This window comes from Mytilus galloprovincialis, chromosome 5 (assembly GCF_965363235.1).
Source record: "Mytilus galloprovincialis chromosome 5, xbMytGall1.hap1.1, whole genome shotgun sequence".
Taxonomy (NCBI): domain Eukaryota; kingdom Metazoa; phylum Mollusca; class Bivalvia; order Mytilida; family Mytilidae; genus Mytilus; species Mytilus galloprovincialis.
Genome location: NC_134842.1, coordinates 14,316,900 through 14,336,356, shown reverse-complemented (window position 1 = coordinate 14,336,356; position 19,457 = coordinate 14,316,900). Strand labels below are relative to the sequence as shown.

Here is a 19,457-nt window from a genome sequence, read left to right as displayed (position 1 = left end):
ACCAAAAATAGTCGTTAACGTTATTTGGCAGCAAGAATTTTTTCCGTTATTCGTCATGAAGGTACCCCCATTATCACCCTCTTAGTGGGGTGGCCTTTAGTCAAATCGGCTAAAAAAACATACACTAATATTTTTTTATTGATAATAGTTATCAAAGGTACTAGGATTATAGTCATTATAATTTAATTCGCCAGACGCACGTTTTGTCTACATAAGACTCATCAGTGACGCTCAAATCAAAATAGTTATAAAGCCAAACAAGTACAAAATTGAAGAGCAACAAACACTTAAACCACATGGCAACCTTAAATTGCACAATGTATGACTGGTTTATACATGTTATATGAAAGAATTAAAAAACGCATGAAAAAAATTTTGACATGTTTTCTTGTCAGAACAAAAAAAAAACATGCTTATATTCTAATATGCCAGACACCACGGACATATCTATACAAATTTCATCAGTGGCACACCAGCACCTGAACAGAAACAATTTTTTTTTCACAAATTAATCTTAATTGATCTTAGTTTATTTTTGTCATTTTGGGGAATTTGGTGTTGATGACAATCTTTGATAAAATTGAGAATGGAAATGGGGAATGTGCCAAAGAGACAACAACCCGACCATAGAAAAAAACAACAGCAGAAGGTCACCAACAGGTCTTCAATGTAGCGAGAAATTTCCGCACCCGGAGGCGTCCTTCAACTGGCCCCAAATATATACTAGTTCAGTGATAATGAACGCCATACTAATTTCCAAATTGTACACAAGAAACTAAAATTAAAATAATACAAGACTAACAAAGGCCAGAGGCTCCTGACTTGGGACAGGCGCAAAAATGTGTGGGGGGTTAAACATGTTTGTGAGATCTTAACCCTCCCCCTATACCTCTAGCCAATGTAGAAAAGTAAACGCATAACAATACGCACATAAACTGTAAAATGTATTAACCTTTAAAGTGGTTGGCTGGTTGAGGGCTCAACTTGTTGACATTTAAACATGGTTGCTTTGTGGTCTTCAATCCAATCATTGATGATATAAGCGTTTGATTCTATGTGGTTTTGATTTCAAAACTGCATCAATGATATTGTTTTACTTGTTCTTTGTATATTTGTTGACGGTCATGAGCCTGAAATTTACCATGTTTATTGGTTTCATTTGTTGCTGTATACCAAATATATTTTGTACATAAATCAGGCTGTTAGTTTTGCATTGATATGTGGATGTTTTACGTCCGGCTATCCTGTCTAGATATTGCGGACTGGAAAAACTTATTAACAGACCAGTGTCGTTTGTTTTTTGGCCTTCATTTTACTCTCGACTGCTTTGTTGTGGCTGGTAAGGAGTATCAGGTCGTTCTGCTAGCATGGCTGTTTATAATGCCTCTTTCGATTCCGTGTTGATGACGGGCGATGTGTGTGGTGGTGTGCACAGTAGGTCTGGGTTGTTAATGTCAAACCCTTTAGGGAGCTACCATTTGATTTTTATGGGGGGGGGGACTAGGATGAAAAATTTTGTCCTGCATTTTTAACCGGATTTTTGTGACAAAAATGTCGGTTTAATATTGATTTGGGGATGTACGGCGGGTGGCCGGGCGGGCGGCAATCAAATGTTGTCCGTGCATTAACTCATGAACCGTTCAACCAAAGCTTTTAAAATTTTAATATGTTATTCCTGACAACTACACGAAGGTCAAGTTCAATAATGGCGATTTTGACTTTTACCGTTCAGGAGTTATGGTTCTTGAAAGATTGAAAAATGGAGTTGTCCGTGCATTTACGCATGAACTGTTCTACCAAAGCTTCCCAAATTTTAATATGTTGTTACTAATGAAAGAATGGAGGTCAAGTTCAATAATGACGAATTTGACTTTTACCGTTCAGGAGTTATGGTTCTTGAAAGATTAAAAATGGAGTTTCCAGTCGTGTCCGTGCATTTATGCATGAACTGTTCTACCAAAGCTTCCGAAATTTTAATATGCTGTTACTGATGACAAAATGGAGGTCAAGTTCAATAATGACGATTTTGACTTTTACCGTTCAGGAGTTATGGTTCTTGAAAGATTGAAAAATGGTTTTTCCCGTCGTGTCCGTGCATTTGCTCATGAACCATTCAACCAAAGCTTTTGAAATTTTAATATGTTGTTACTGATGACAAAATAGAGGTCAAGTTCAATAATGACGATTTTGACTTTTACCGTTCAGGAGTTATGGTTCTTGAAAGATCGTAAAATGGCGTTTCCATTCAGGTTGTTGCAATTTACTCATGAACCATTCAATCTAAGCTTTTCAAATTTTAATATGTTGATACTGATGACAAAATGGAGGTCAAATTTGATATTGACGATTTTCACTTTCACCATTCATCAATAATGGTTCTTGTGATATTGCCAGGACACAAATAAATGTTAATAAATCCGGTTTGCTGTCGTTGTGACAGCCTCTTGTTTTTTAGTTGTAATCTCTGTCCTGCCTTTTTATTTTTCACTCTATTCGGTCCTGCCTTTTTTTTATTAGTTTATCCTGACTTTTTTTTACCTAAATTGTCATCTTGCTTTTTTTTTTTGCAAAGTGTCTCATCCTGCTTTTTTTTTTTACTCCAAACTCCTGTCCTGCCTATTTTTTTCAAATTTCATCCTAGCCCCCCCCCCCCCCCCCCCCCCCCCCCCCCCCATAAAAATCAAATGGTAGCTCCCTTAGTTTTGTATTTTTATTGCAGAGACTTTTATAGCTTACACAATGGTATGGGTTTAACAAATTGTTGAAGGCCATGTGGTGACCTAAAGTTGTTAAAAAACTTCTACGATGAAGAGCTTTCTCATTGGCAATCATACCACATCTTCTTATTTTTATAAATGAGTTGTGGATATTTAAATATAGTCAACACTAGGAAGAGATAATATTATTGTCTATATTGCTACCAAAAATAGAATCTTTAAAACTGACCAGATCGACTTAACACATGATACATTGTACCTAATGTTGATATGTATTTGGCGGATCCAGGGGGAGGGTTCCGGGGGTTGGAACTCCCCCTTTTTTTGGACGATCAATGCATTTGAATGGGGACATATAGTTGGAACACCCCCCTTTTTAAAATGGCTGGATCCACCCCTGGATATATATTTTGAAGTCAAAACCATACAAATATATAACAACAGTAAGTCATATTGATTTATATTTTGATGTTTTGGATAAAAGTCTGACAAGACTTATTACATGTATTAAATTCATAAATATAGATTATATGTTCCTGGCCAGTTTGAAATACACTAAAATATGTACAAGGCCAAATAAAAATACATGTTTTCTATTTCCCTACCTCCCCTATATTTTAGGCTTTGAAAAAGTCTACCTTAAAGTTTTCTTTTTGTCATTTTAATAAGCACTGTTAAAGTCAAAATTTCTCCCCCATAGACTCAATGTTAAATGTAAAATAAAATAAATTCCCTATCTACCTACTCTAATTTTTTCAAAGATGTAATAGGAAACACAATTATTATTTTATTTGGCTTAAAACACCTGCCACGAAAAACACAGACATTAACTGTTATGATTATAAGTTGCATAACATTGATGATGGAAACATTATAAAACAAGGTAGGACAATATCTTATTTCATCCAACAGAAAATAGATCTCTATGGTTAACAAACATAAAATTGGAATTTTTAGATCTAGTTACACGTTATCTTACAGAAGTGGATATAGAACTCCCAGTTTTAGTTGGGGTTCATGTTGCTAAGTCCTTATATAATTAGTATTCTATGTTGTCTTGTCAATGTGTACTTTTATTTGTCTGTTTTTCTTTTTTAGCCATGGCCTTGTCAGTTTGTTTTCAATCTAGGAGTTTGATTGTCCTTTTGGTATTTTTTGCCCCTCTTTTTGAAGACATTGCACAATAAGTTCATCTTTTAACAAATGTAGGATTATAAATCAGAAATGTCAGTAATGACAACTGTGAAAAAAAGTGTCCAGGGGTTAAAAAATTTTGTTATAGCTCACTAGCCCAGGGCTAATTGGTATCAGGATTTTACTAGCCCTGATGGAAGAACTAGTAGCCCAACAAAACTGACCTGCTAACCCGAGTATGCCTTACAAATTCAGAGTTTGCTACAATTAAATGAATTCTATAAACTTAACAATTTTTATCCATTGTACAGTAGATTTTTGCAAATTGGATGCCCAAAACTTTTGTCAGCAAAAAACTATCCCATTATCAGATATATTCAATTAATCGACAATTGAATATTTATTTACTATTCTGTAATAATGAGTTGAACAAATCCCGAGATGGTACAAGTCTTGACCACTGCTATACATGGTTATATAAAAAGATTGGAGTGATTTTTATCAGATACATCATCACGTTTGTGTAAAAGAATTATAAGCTGGTTATATGTAATGCTCATATTTGTTTTCAGTTTAAAAATTCTATTTATTAAAATAAATCAGATGACCTCAAATATTTATCTGGATACATGTAAATATCACCATTCATAGTTTGTGTCTTTTGTAATTGTTTTATAAACGAAGTACAATAATATCCATATTTACATTTATCATAGGTAAGCTAATTGTGGGCTATAAATAGATTACAAACTGAGCACAGTCTCTAAACTGAAATTGTATTTGTTATAAATTTTATTTCTTTAAAAATCGAATTCATTAAATCAGTGAAGATAATCATGATTGATGAAATATTATTGCATCAAGTTTAAGTTTTCTGAAGACTGTTAATGTTTAGGTCATGGTTCTGGGGGCTTCTTCACAGTTTGTAAACAAAAACAAAATAGCGTCCATAACATGTGCACATGTTACAAATTTATATCTGACAAAAGTCAGGTTTCTGCTGTCAAAAGGGATTCACATTTATATTGCAATAAATTATTCAAAAGGAGGTACAATCCGGTTACATTATATTTCTCTGGTTGCATAAGCAATGTACAACCCCCTGTACTGACAAATCGATATTGAAAGTACGGGATCCACCCCGAGTTATAATATTTGTTCTATTTTAAAACTTGTACAAAATCAGTTCAAATTCTGGGAATCCGGGATGACGTAGTCGAATCTGATTGGCTAAGATAGAATAGTGATGAGGGGATATTCCACTTTCTATTTTGGAAACGCCAAGAATTTTTTGTTACTAGTCAGTCGGGCATATTGGGTTACAAGTTTTGGTTGCCGGAGGCCTAAATGCTGTAGTCCCGGGCGTCGGGCTAGTGGATTTTTTAACCCCTGGTGTCCCAAAATCTATTCATGGATTATTTAAATGAAATATACCTCTGTCTGTCTTTCTGTCTGTCTGTCCATCTGTCGGTCTGTCTGTCTGTCATGTTTTGAAATATTGATTTGATAATTTGTATATAGTTTAATCATGACCAGTTAGTTCAAGCTTGAATTTTGTTCTGGTCTGATGATTTTGTGCAGTTTTAGTCATTGGACTTAAACATGTAGAAAATTCACTTAAATAACTTAAATAATCAATTTTTCAACACTTTTTTCGTCATGCTTGAAGATATTGACTTGATATTTATTACATGTATATAGTTTACACCATGACCAGATGACAAATTATAGATCAAGTTAGAATTTTGTTCCAATACAATGAATTTTTTAGCAGTAGGGGACTATGTATTGCCATGCAATACTCACAGAATGCTTGTTTGTTTCATTTATGTGTAGTATTGACCCATTATTGTCTTAGTATTTTGTTTACCCAATCCAGGCCCTTATATAAATGCTGAATTACCAAATACCAATAAAGAGACTCATCGGTTGCTATTTTTCACAATTAAATTTATTGGAACAGATTATCAATGTTGTAATACTTCTAACTCTTTGTCAATTTGTGCCTTATATTTTCGACGATATTTAATATTTTTCTCATCCTTTTTGTAGTGCTGGTATCCATCATTTGAATCTTCAAGATCAGAGTGTAATAACACATTTGAATATTCCATGTTCATGTGTAAATTCTTAGGTAAATCCAGTTTTGAAATATCTTCATAGGCACAAGAGTCCTTGACCTCAGTTTTAAAGTAGTTCACTACATCTTCAACAGTGTTCATTGAATTCAAATCCATATTTGTTACCATGTGATCAAATTCTGTCTGGCATTTAGTAAGAAACTGGAAAAAAATTAAGAACATCATTAAATACATAGACCATTTTAATCTCATAATTTCTGAACTTATCACAGTGTAATTTTAAAACATGATTGACATATATATATATATATATATGACTGATATTTAGTTATTAAATTTACATATTTTTTTTTGTGTTGATATATACTGCCTGGCATTTCAGCAATTCTAGGGAGGTAAAAAGGCAAAACACTGAAATTGAATGAATATCTTGGAGAGCATTCTCAAAATGTAATTGTATGAAGTTTTTACAGTTGAAATCTTATTTCGTATTATTCCTGTCACATCAGGGCTACTTCAGCCTCACGATTAAGAGGAAAACAAGATTAACTAGAGGCTCTAAAGAGCCTGTGTCACTCACCTTGGTCTATGGGACTATTAAACAAAGGAAGCAGATGGATTCATGACAAAGTCAAAATTGTATTTTGGTGATGGTGATGTGTTTGTACATCTTACTTTACTGAACATCCTTGCTGCTTACAATTATCTCTATCTATAATGAACTTGGCCCAGTAGTTTCAGTGAAAATTGTTAGTAAAAATTTACAAATTTTATAAAAATTGTTGAAAATTGACTATAAAGGACAATAACTCCTTAGGGGGTCAATTGACCATTTTGGTCATGTTTGACTTATTTGTAAATCTTACTTTGCTGAACATTATTGCTGTTTACAGTTTATCTCTATCTATAATAATATTCAAGACAATAACCAAAAACAGCAAAATTTCCTTAAAATTACCAATTCAGGGGCAGCAACCCAACAACGGGTTTTTAAACTAGATACCTCAAAGATAATTGTGGCCAAGTTTGGATAAATTTGGTCCAGTAGTTTCAGAGGAGAAGATTTTTGTAAAAGATTACTAAGATTTACGAAAAATGGTTAAAAATTGACTATAAAGGGCAATAACTCCTATATGGGTCAACTGACCATTTCAGTCATGTTGACTTATTTGTAAATCTTACTTTGCTGAACATTATTGCTGTTTACAGTTTATCTTTATCTATAATAATATACAAGATAATAACCAAAAACAGCAAAATTTCCTTAAAATTACCAATTCAGGGGCAGCAACCCAACAACGGGTTTTTAAACTAGATACCTCAAAGATAATTGTGGCCAAGTTTGGATAAATTTGGTCCAGTAGTTTCAGAGGAGAAGATTTTTGTAAAAGATTACTAAGATTTACGAAAAATGGTTAAAAATTGACTATAAAGGGCAATAACTCCTATATGGGTCAACTGACCATTTCAGTCATGTTGACTTATTTGTAAATCTTACTTTGCTGAACATTATTGCTGTTTACAGTTTATCTTTATCTATAATAATATACAAGATAATAACCAAAAACAGCAAAATTTCCTTAAAATTACCAATTCAGGGGCAGCAACCCAACAACAGGTTGTCAGATTCATCTGAAAATTTTAGGGTAGATAGATCTTGACCTGATAAATAATTTTACCCCCATGTCAGATTTGCTCTAAATGCTTTGGTTTTTAAGTTATAAGCCAAAAACTGCATTTTACCCCTATGTTCTATTTTTAGCCATGGTGGCCATTTTGGTTGGTTGGCTGGGTCACCGGACACATTTTTTAAACTAGATACCCCAATGATGATTGTGGCCAAGTTTGGTTTAATTTGGCCCATTAGTTTCAGAGGAGAAGATTTTTGTAAAAGTTAACACAGGACGACGACGGACGCCAAGTGATGGGAAAAGCTCACTTGCCCCTTCGGGCCAGGTGAGTTAAAAAGACAACAAATATGATAGTGATATATCTAATGACACTTAAGGTCACATGACCCAGCCAAATCATGAAATGTAAATATCTTACCTTAAATTTTTGAGTTCTATCTTCTAGTTGAGTAGATAACCAGTTGTCACTGTTACCATAGAGATCATTAGTTATAGTTTGTATTTTCTGTTCTACATCTTTGTCAGGTTTATAACCTCTCACTGTCTGTATACCACTAAAATTAAAATACACTGTATCACAAGATAGGATAGTCAAATTAATCATTTATAAGTTAATATGGGGACGAAGTCTCCTATTACAGTCATGACAGTAGAAAAATCAATGAAAATTTTATTTTTTTTAAATCGGGAAAATTTCCAGAAATTTTCTTTGTAAAAATGAATTCAAAATCGTTCAAATTTTTTGTTGTCCCTTTTTGTAATTCCCGCATTTGCGCAGAATGCAGAAAACAACTTCCTTCTTCCAGTCTCGTTGTCGTGAGACTTTGAAAAGTCTAGTAAAATATAGGAACTCAAGGAACACAATACCAATATTTCATTTTTAATAATTCTTTGTCTTTTACGTTTGAATTAACGTTACCTGATGCATTGCGTTTCTTAGTTTACATTGAACATAATGTCATAACTTAAATAACGCCACAAGTAAAATCTCTAACAACAGAACCAAAATCGGACATTACGGTATTTCCGTCTTGAAATAAAAATATGTTTGAATTTAAAAAATAAATCATATAGACTTAGTCCCCTTTCACAGGTAATGCCTGCCTCATATTAGTTATATACAGGTCTACATTTTTGTAAGGCCTAAAAAAAATAATGTTGTGTTTCCGGTCACCCGACCAACCGTCCTTCAGACCCCCGATTCAAAAGTTTTTAAAGCTGATGTGGGAAAAAAAATAATTTGTATACCTACCGACCTTTTTTTCTGAAAAAAAAATCTAAGTCCCTCGATCTTTTTATCGCCCCAAAAGAAAACAACGCTAATTTTAAACTTGAGGCTTATTTTTAGAATGTACTGGAAAGTGGAATCTTCTTGGCTAATTATATATGCGGGAGCATGCGCAGTAGTTATTTTCGTTTGTCAGTGTTTGAACATGGCAACACAACGCGTCCTATCCAATGTTCAACGCGGAAAGTGTGACCATTTCGCAGAGAAAAAAATATTTCAAAATTTTACAGAAAGTAACACCTTTTTTGACATTAGCAATGAAATTCATCCAATGTCTAACATCGATGGAAAAAAAATACGCAACACAAATTTTGTGCTCGGCCACCGGCAAAAATGACTGGACCGAGATTGATGACAATAACACAACTGTTGGAACAATGCAATCTTTTGGAATTAAGTTTATCAAATTTTCATGCCAGACACTTCTTCAAAATGAATCTGATATCAATCCATCTGAAACTGGTCAGCCAATCAACGCTTTAGACATTCTGATGAAAAGCCACAGATGCTTTGCCAAAAGAAAGTGTCCTGCCAGGTACAGTGTATATAATATTATATTTGTCTATCTGTAGGTTTGGGATGATGTTTGGTTCATGTTCCTATAAATGAATCTGCCCCACATCTTCTCAATTTCTTTCTCTGACAATCCCAAACTTTTGGTCCTGAAATAGGGGAATTGGGTTTAAAAAAAAGCTTATTTCCATGGGGAAGTGCTGCCCAAATTTTTTTTAGGTTTGGACTTAGTTTTTTTTATCGGGGGTATTTTTATATAAAAAAAAAAAAAAAAAAAATCCCTACCTACCGTCCCTTCAAAATTTCAAGGGGGTGATCGGAAACACAACATTATTTTTTTTAGGCCTAAGTCAATGAGTAGCTTTCTCATCACATCTCACTATCTTTTATTTATTTTGAGAATTATGTGTTGTACCTTTAGACTTTGGACAATTAAAAACTTGACATACATTGTACATGTATCACCATTTTTACCACTGTGGCGAAATGACCCAGTGGTTTCAGTAAAAGTTTTTATCATCAGAAAGTTAAATGGGTTAACGTTAATATTTTGGATAGACACAAGTCTATTGATAATTTTTGAAGATTTATTTCCCTCTTGAGTTGCTGGATATTATGTGGGTTGCTATCTATTTTATGTGTACCACACATCTCCCTTAATTCATAACGGTCTATTGTTGATGACTTTCCTTGATAATTTGTGTTGTTGGGTTGCTGTATCACAGACAAATACTTCATACATGTATATATGATCTCCTTTTATTTTGAATTTCCTTACGATCTTTTCTTCAGTCCCTGGAATCTTTCTTTGAATGTTATTCTATCCTCCTTCTGTTCTCTCTTTAGCTCCTCTTCAAATGAGTCTTTACCTCGAAATCTGTCAAAAAATCCTGTCCTGACAAATATCTGCAAAAGATCAGTATTGTTATCATTACAATCAAGAAATGAAAACTTTGACATCAGAAATATTGACTGCAGCTGCATAATTTTTGTACACAAAAAGAAATAAAAGTTGCAATTTGTGACATTGGTGAAGCCCAGCACGGTCATGAAGTTATTTATTTACTGTCTTTGTCTCTTTCACAGGTTAAACTCATCCTTCAATGCCAGGGGCGGATCCAGCCATTCTAAAAAAAAAGGGGGGTCCCAACCCAAGACAAAAAAAGGGGGTGTTCCGACTATATTCAAATGCATTGATCGTTAAAAAAAGGGGGTTCCAATCCCAGGAACCTTCCCCCTGGATCAGCCACTGAATGCCAAACATGACATTGTCCCCAGTGTTCTCATTCTATTTTTAAAAGTGTCAGAGTAAATTTTGTGATGTAAACATGGCCATATAAATTTGTCATTTTCTTGTGATAATAAGGTTAATGAAAAAGTTCCACTGAAGGAATTATATTCAACCCTATAGCTTGTTATTTTTTTCTCATTTGCAAGCACACTCTACATACCTTGTATTGATTGAAAGACTGCAAAGTCAAGTTTTTCAGAGGACAAATTTTAGATCGCATGGAGGCCGCCATGTTGGATAAATCGACGTCGTATTGACGCTTCCTATTTTAAAGAGCCCTTTCTTTCAAACATTTGATTAACCCAGATAAATTTTTATGAGGATTAACCATCCTTTTAAAGTAATGTTGGTGTACTCCAACTATTGGAGGAAGATATAGAAGAAAGAAGAAGAAAAAGAGGGTATAACAAGACTAAATTTTCAAGCTTTATGAAATGGTTCTAGCTTAAATATGTACCTTTATGATTTATACCTAGTTTATGTGTTTGCCATCAACAGCAACAAAGGCAAAGGTGTACACTTCAGGTTGGCATGTCAACAGTTATAACTAATTCACATATTTTTGAGAATTCCTTATATATAATGATTAGAAAATATTACAAAGTGTTTATAGAATTGCTTATGGAGGGGGTCTCTCATTTGGGGATTCTGATCACGGATCCCGCTTACTGTTTTATCAGATTCCCGCATCCACTTACACTATGAACGTAAGCAATTCTCATTTTTTTGGTAATTTCCCATGTCCTGCTAGACTTCATTTCCTGTTTTCAAGGCACAATAATTTGACTTTCACGTGTCTCGCGTACTAAAAATCGTCAATTCCGTGTCTTGCTTAGACCCAAATGAGACCCATTATGGACCCCAGTAGTAACAGGCTTAAGCAAAATTTATTGTGAAATGACAGGGGTGTAAAACAATTCAAACGAAAGAACTAACGGCCTAATTTGAAGAACCCCCACCCCCTTTCCTTTTCTGCCGTATTGGGTTCTGTAACAATCAATCAGTTATATTTATTGCTATTTATCTCACAGTGCATGCACTTAACATTCTTTCCCACAGGTTTCTCAGTCAGAGCTGACAGACATAAACAAGTCGATTTTATGCCCCATTTTCTGGTCTGTGCGTCCCTCTGTTCTTTTGTTTGTCCGTCTGTTCGTCCATCTGTCCCGCTTTAGGTTAAAGTTTTTGGTCGAGGTAAACTTAGTACACATGTTCCCTATGATATGATTTTTCTAATTTTAAAGCCAAATTATAGATTTTCCCCCATTTCTACGGTCAATTAAACAAAGAAAATGATAGTGCTGATGGGGCATCCATGATTAAGGGACAAATTCTTGTTGTTTTTGACTTAAAGCAAAAACATGTACCAATTATAAAAACTTTAAACTGATGTAATTCCTTTCATCTTTCTTTACATTTTAAATTTATAAATGAGGTACCAAAAGAAAGAAGAAAGATTAATCTTTCAAATTGTGATAATTTCATTATGACATAATTATTACATAATTAATTATTATGTAATTAGTTGCTATATTGTGATGTCCACACTTTAATGAATTTAGCTTCTTTGTTCTTCATAGCATCCCAAAATATTTTATATATTCCTGTACAACACAGCTTGACCTCCAAAACTGTGTCTCAGATTTCCAAAAACATCAATAGAACAAATTTTATACCCAATTGAATTTATTGGTCTCTTATGAATTGATGTTGCAAACTTCATTGAAGATTTATGAGAGAATGAAATACAATAGGAAAAATCTGAGACACAGTTTTGGAGGTCAAACTGTGTTGTGCACGAATCTATAAAATATTTTGGGATGCTATGAATAACAAAGAAGCTAAATTCATTCAAGTATATATAGACATCACAATATGGCAACTAATTACATAACAATTAATGATGTAATAATTATGTCATAATGAAATTATCACAATTTGAAAGATTGGTCCTTCTTCTTTCTTTTGGTACCTCATTTATAAAATTTAAAGAAAGATGTGTGGAATTACATCAGTTTAAAGATGTCTGATTGGGGATGAAAAATCTTTGTATTGTGCTACCTTAAAGGGAGACAAATCCTAAAACTTACAAATTTAGACCTTTATTAGTCCTATAATATAAGACTCTGAAGGTTCATATCATTTACATTCAACGTTTTTTATCCGATATGTTTGTTTTTACTATCAATGTTGAACCTCAGAGTTCAACATTGATAGTAAAAAAAAAATATCCAATAAAAAACATTGAATGTAAATGATATGAACCTTCAGAGTCTTATATTATAGGACTAAACCTTTATGAGTCAAAAGCAGATTCAGACTTATTTATGTCTGAGCTCTGACTGTGTCCCAAGTTCAAATGAGAAATCTCATTGTTAAGATCACCATAGTCACTGGGAAATCTGTAAATTAGTGAACTTTACGGGTAGATAATATTTCAATTGTAATATATATATCATGTATATATATAATATTTATAAAGATTTTGATGATGTAAATCTGCTGATACATATTTTCATAATTTATTTTTAGAGTCCATGCATTGTTAATTGTTTATTTTAGACTTTTAAGTAATTTGGATATGATATGTTTTATAAATGCATTTTATGTTAAAAAATCAAATATGATAAATGGAATTGAATTGGTGTACATGAATTTGACAACTAATCTTTCTATATCTTATCATTATTTAATACTTATTCATATAATAACACATATATATTTGTTTATATTACAATCATGACAATGGCTTGCCTACATTTGGTGGTGACATGTCCATTTAAATTATGTGTTTAATTAGCATGCTATATAAAGACATATTTGTATGTGCAGTTCAATCTTTATATTCAGTTCTATAAATCAGAGAGAGAGTGTACTTGTTCTTTTCAGTGGAGGATCCAGAACTTTTCATAAGAGGGGGGCCACTGACTGACCTAAGGGGGCACGCACCTGTCATGCTACAGTGATTTCCTATATAATCAACCAAATTTTTCCCAATATTTATGGCCCCGGACCGCTAGAGCCCCCTGGATCCGCCTATGCTTGTGGGTCAAGTTTGAGAGCTGATTTTAATTTGCATTTCGAGATACAAATGTATTAAACTCTTGGTATTATTTGTCTCCAGAAAGCATATGCTTTTAATGCAGAAGTGAAAAGACATACATTTTGTATAATGTTTTATACACAGGGACTGTACTGTTTCATGTATGACTAAAACTGATGCATAAAAACAACCAGGACACAAACCTTGTCAGGTTTGTCTAGTAAGTGTTACAATATGCAGAATTTTATCAACATTTGTTTATTTGATATCTTCTCTAGATGAAGGAAAATTAACTGTAACATGTGTAAAGTAAGCTATAATTGTTAATGAAAACAATAACTTTTTCCTAAATTATCATGTCTGCTAATACATATTTAATAGAATTTTATATTTCGATGCTAGTAGATTTTTTTTGTCAGTTTTAATTCTTTCTATATGTTTATGATTTAAATTAAGTTTTACAAAGTCCTCCATGAGACAACATTAGTTGTTTTATTTTTTTTGCAGATGAAAATAACAATATATGTTGTATAAGGAAGATTTTTTCAGCAAACTGTGACATCAAGCAATAAGAGCTACCTTGGTGTGATCAATGTAGAAAACACTTCAATATTGTAAAATGAGAAATAAGACCATGGCTGATTGTTAATGTATTACTAGAAGTAGAAAGATGTCTATTATAACACTACAGTTAGGACAATGTGGGAACCAGATCGGAGGTCAGATGTTCCAGTCTCTTATGGACGATGTTCACATGAAACCTATAAATACTATGGTAAGTGTAGTGTACAATTTATATACACATTTGATAATTTTGCTTAAAAGGCTATTTATCATAAGGCATGTCCAAGTTTCTCTGAAAATTGCTTTGAATTATTTCTACGCAAATCAAGAGATTTGATGTTTTTTTTGCCAGATGTCTCTATATACATGATATAGTTCAAAAGGTACATGTACTAAAGGAAAATGCTAACTCATCAAAATAAAAAGAGAAAAAAGGAAATCATCTTTTGAAATGAGAACCGTTGAATTTTGATGTAAGTTTGTCTTGCCAGATTTATAATAATGAGTCCAGAATAGTGATATACACACATCTAGTATTCATTAATTCAGCAATAAATATTTTGTCACAAAGATTACTTATATGAAATGTTTATTACTCTATTTTAGGTTCCACCAAACAGAAATGAGGAATACATTAATGATGTGCTATCAACATTTTTCTACCAAGATGGCCGATCGGAAAATCAGCTACCTAGAGCTAGAGCTGTTATGGTTGATATGGAACCTAAGGTTGGTAATGATTATTCCCAACTACTTTACATGCTTTGTAATACTTTTGAAGTACTATTATTCTTGGATTCTAATTTACAGAAAGAAAGGAAATGGTTTTTTTAAGTAGACAATTAAAGCTTTAGACTTTACAGAAAACAGTCAATTTAAAAAACAAAATTTAGTATAGTATTAAAATTATTAACTAAGGAAACCACGAACTCTTGTAACTGTGCATGTTTTTCAATATCTGCTAACTACTGCTTGTATTTAATTGATATAAAAATGTATATGAGACTATGTGTTATGATTGGAAATGATATAGCTCTCTACTAGAGACCAAATGTTATACAAATCAACAACTACAGGTCACCGTTCAACCTTCAACAATTAGTAAAACACATACGACATAGTCAACTACATAAGTTAATCAATTATTTGCTAAGTTACAAATTTTCTTATTTCACAGGTTATTGCCCAGACTTGTATGGATGCCAAAAAATCAGGAAAATGGCAATATCCTGAAAAACAGCAATTGAGTCAACAGCGTGGATCAGGGAACAACTGGGCACATGGTTTCTGTATACATGGACCAAAAGCTAAAGACCAAGTCATTGAAATGGTCCAGAAAGAAGCTGAAAAATGTGATAACCTTGGTGGATTTTTGTCTTTGATGAGTCTGGCAGGAGGAACAGGGTCAGGTGTTGGTGCTTATATCACAGAATGTCTTCGTGATGAGTTTCCTCATGCATTCATTCTTAATCAAGTGGTGTGGCCATACAATACAGGGGAGGTAATCGTGCAGAATTACAATGCTATATTGACTTTATCCCATCTCTACAGAACTGTAGATGCTGTTATTGTAATGCAGAATGACCATTTACATAAGATTTGTTCTCAGTTGTTAAATATAAAGAAGATTTCCTTCAAGGACATCAACAAGGTCATTTGCCATAAACTTTTGAGTATTTTGTCACCAGGAACACTACATAAATACCCAGGATTCACATGTTCAAACTCAATAGGTAATAATCTAATGTAATAGTTAGCTGAATTTTAACAAAATAAGCGGTTTATAAAGGTTTATACAGAATTCAAGGATAAGTTGGAAAAGAGAAGATAACTAAGAGGTGAAAAAAAATCATAGTTCCCATTAAAACAGACGCTATGACAAAAAAACATCAATGACAGACAAACATAGAATCACACAGAAAATTAAATATTGAATTACATGAATCCCACTAAAAACAAACTAGGGGTCAATTCAGATGTTTGGAAGGGTAAGCAATGTCTGCTGCACAAGATGCACCTTGGATATTTAATTACATGGCATTTATCTATGAGAATTTTTCTTTTCCATATTGTTCATTTACATTTTAGATGAGATAATGGAGCACATGGTTCCTGTATCAGATTATAAACTGTTCTTATTTACATTTCAGGGGAGATAATGGAGCACATGATTCCTGTATCAGATTATAAACTGTTCTTATTTACATTTCAGGGGAGATAATGGAGCACATGGTTCCTGTATTAGATTATAAACTGTTTTTATTTACATTTCAGGGGAGATAATGGAGCACATGATTCCTGTATCAGATTATAAACTGTTTTTATTTACATTTCAGGGGAGATAATGGAGCACATGATTCCTGTATCAGATTATAAACTGTTCTTATTTACATTTCAGGGGAGATAATGGAGCACATGATTCCTGTATCAGATTATAAACTGTTCTTATTTACATTTCAGGGGAGATAATGGAGCACATGATTCCTGTATCAGATTATAAACTGTTCTTATTTACATTTCAGGGGAGATAATGGAGCACATGGTCCCTGTATCAGATTATAAACTGTTCTTATTTACATTTCAGGGGAGATAATGGAGCACATGGTCCCTGTATCAGATTATAAACTGTTCTTATTTACATTTCAGGGGAGATAATGGAGCACATGGTTCCTGTATCAGATTATAAACTGTTCTTCTTTACATTTCAGGGGAGATAATGGAGCACATGGTTCCTGTATCAGATTATTAACTATTCTTATTTACATTTCAGGGGAGATAATGGAGCACATGGTTCCTGTATCAGATTATAAACTGTTGTTATTTACATTTCAGGGGAGATAATGGAGCACATGGTTCCTGTATCAGATTATAAACTGTTCTTATTTACATTTCAGGGGAGATAATGGAGCACATGGTTCCTGTATCAGATTATAAACTATTCTTATTTACATTTCAGGGGAGATAATGGAGCACATGGTTCCTATATCAGATTATAAACTGTTCTTATTTACATTTCAGGGGAGATAATGGAGCACATGGTTCCTATATCAGATTATAAACTGTTCTTATTCACATTTCAGGGGAGATAATGGAGCACATGGTTCCTGTATCAGATTATAAACTGTTCTTATTTACATTTCAGGTGAGATAATGGAGCACATGGTCCCTGTATCAGATTATAAACTGTTAACAATGAAGAACATCCCACAGATGCCAGAATCATCTATACAGTTCAGTTCATTCCAATGGCATGGCTTACTGAAACATCTCAGACAGATGTTGATAGCTGATGCTGCTATGGAGGAAGGTAAAGATTTAAAACTAGATTTAAAGAAAATGTGGGTGTTTGTCAAACATCGTAGATACAAAAGTACAAAAGTTTTTGTTCACTTTATTAACAACTTATAGGAGTTATTGCCCTTAAATGATTATTTGTTTGCAAATATTTTTTTTTATAGATTACAAGTACATATCATAACAGTCAGATTATTGATGCAAGTATTTGCAATCCACATATAACTGATACATTCTACCATTTTTGAATAATGAGATTGAGTCTCAAACTACAGAAAAAGGGATAAGATTGAATGACTTGTAGTATTAGAGATATACCAAGGTTTTCAGTAAGGATTTTTGAAGGCGAGTCCAGGGACTCGTCATTTTTGTCCATGGTGAGTCCCAACAGCAAGACGATATTTTATTGCAATATGATTTATTATTTTAAGGCTCCATGACCTAAAAGAGCAATGAAATAACATTAAATTCAGATTTCTTTTATTCTATTGCTATAAAATGATGATATGTGTGTTCAGTTTATACAAAATATTTCAATTTTGATGCATCTTTGGACTCACCAGTTTTGAAAATGATGAGTCCAGACATATTTTCATGAGTCCTTGACTCATGGACTCGCCATAGTGAGAACCCTGGTATACCATAGATATACATTTATTACTTTACAATTGAAGCCTCTGTGAATACTGCAAATTCTGTTCAGAATAAGACAAAACACAGGGAAACAGATGAAACAAAGTAACATTTCAAAAGACACAATACTTTAAACACTACAAGCAACATGTTAATGATCTTTTTAACAGAAAAAAGTTTTTTTCAAAGCTCAATAATTACATTAGATGTATGTTTCATTTTAATATGTTATTTTGATTGGCTAACAATAATCTCAAGTCATTTTGAAATTAACAATCCTTTCAAAATGAATCGTAACATTCATGCACTTTATTGTGGAAACGAGTGTCATCATGAATGTTACGATTCATGATGACACTCGTTTCCACAATAAAGTGCATAGGTAAATAAAAGAAACACTTAATTGTAATGGTGTTTTAACGATCATTGCGAAAAAATGTAATTATAAGTATTGAATGCTTCTTTTAGTAATTTCATAGGGATGTAAAAGCATTGGGCGCGTATACATTTTAGAATGTGCTTCATACAAAATGTAGTTTGGTCAACGCTTTTACACCCAAATGAATTAACGAAAAGAAGCATTCAATTCTTAATTATAAATCAAATGATAAAGGACTGATATCATTAACAACATTTAAATGAATTTATAGTAAAAAATTCATTGACACCAGTATGTCAGGCAGTTTTAACTATGTGCGAAAATGAATTACATGTGTTATTGTTTGTTTGTGTTTTGTAGGAATTGATTGGCAGGTCAGGGTCGGTGATGAAACACCTAGAGGTGGAGCCAAACACAACCAATCACTTGCTAACTTTTTAATGCTCCGTGGAAAAGATGTAACCACAGCAGATACAACTGCCTTTGAAGATTCAATGCTATATGCTCCTTGGGTTCCACCAGGTGGCGCTTTATTAAAAGGGACACAACCCAGAGTGTTTAATCAGTATGAGAAATCTGCTTGTTTATTGTCCAATAGTAAATCACCGATTGTACAAATGGATTACACAGTGGGAAAAGCTTGGAATATGTTTTCTTCAAGAGGATATGTACATCAATATAATAAACATGGACTCGTAGATGAAGATTTTGTAGATAGTTTTGTAACATTAGAACAAGTTATTGCCAATTATAAAAATTTGTAACCATTTGTTTATTTAGATAAAATCATTTTCATACTGCTTTTGTGCAGTACTTTATTTTAAAGCTGTATTTATATTTAGATTCTTTCAGTGCATTAACATTTTTTCTATTTTAGACCACCACCTTG

At 33.0% G+C, this 19,457-nt stretch overlaps 2 protein-coding genes across 6 annotated transcripts; one reads left to right on the top strand and one right to left on the bottom strand.

Moving 5' to 3' along the window:
• Positions 1 to 5,780: 5,780 nt before the first annotated feature.
• LOC143075222 (uncharacterized) lies at positions 5,781 to 10,958 on the bottom strand. The gene is made up of 4 exons (XM_076250576.1): positions 10,816 to 10,958; positions 10,143 to 10,270; positions 7,982 to 8,117; positions 5,781 to 6,133 (listed from the first exon to the last, which is right to left on the bottom strand). The coding sequence occupies exons 1-4, from the start codon at positions 10,885 to 10,887 to the stop codon at positions 5,819 to 5,821; spliced, it is 651 nt and encodes a 216-aa protein (XP_076106691.1). The 5' UTR covers positions 10,888 to 10,958; the 3' UTR covers positions 5,781 to 5,818.
• On the top strand, positions 10,951 to 19,403 carry LOC143075220 (tubulin delta chain-like). 5 transcript variants are annotated; one of them, XM_076250573.1, is made up of 7 exons: positions 10,967 to 11,056; positions 13,843 to 13,918; positions 14,206 to 14,473; positions 14,869 to 14,991; positions 15,440 to 15,995; positions 17,405 to 17,569; positions 18,929 to 19,403. In XM_076250573.1, exons 3-7 carry the CDS (start codon positions 14,369 to 14,371, stop codon positions 19,330 to 19,332), a joined length of 1,353 nt encoding a protein of 450 aa, XP_076106688.1. In that variant the 5' UTR covers positions 10,967 to 11,056; positions 13,843 to 13,918; positions 14,206 to 14,368; the 3' UTR covers positions 19,333 to 19,403. The 5 variants fall into 5 exon arrangements, with proteins under 5 accessions (XP_076106686.1, XP_076106688.1, XP_076106689.1 ...); XM_076250571.1 differs by lacking the exon at positions 13,843 to 13,918 and having other exon boundaries at positions 10,951 to 11,056; XM_076250574.1 differs by lacking the exons at positions 10,967 to 11,056; positions 13,843 to 13,918 and adding an exon at positions 11,154 to 11,180.
• Positions 19,404 to 19,457: the final 54 nt, after the last annotated feature.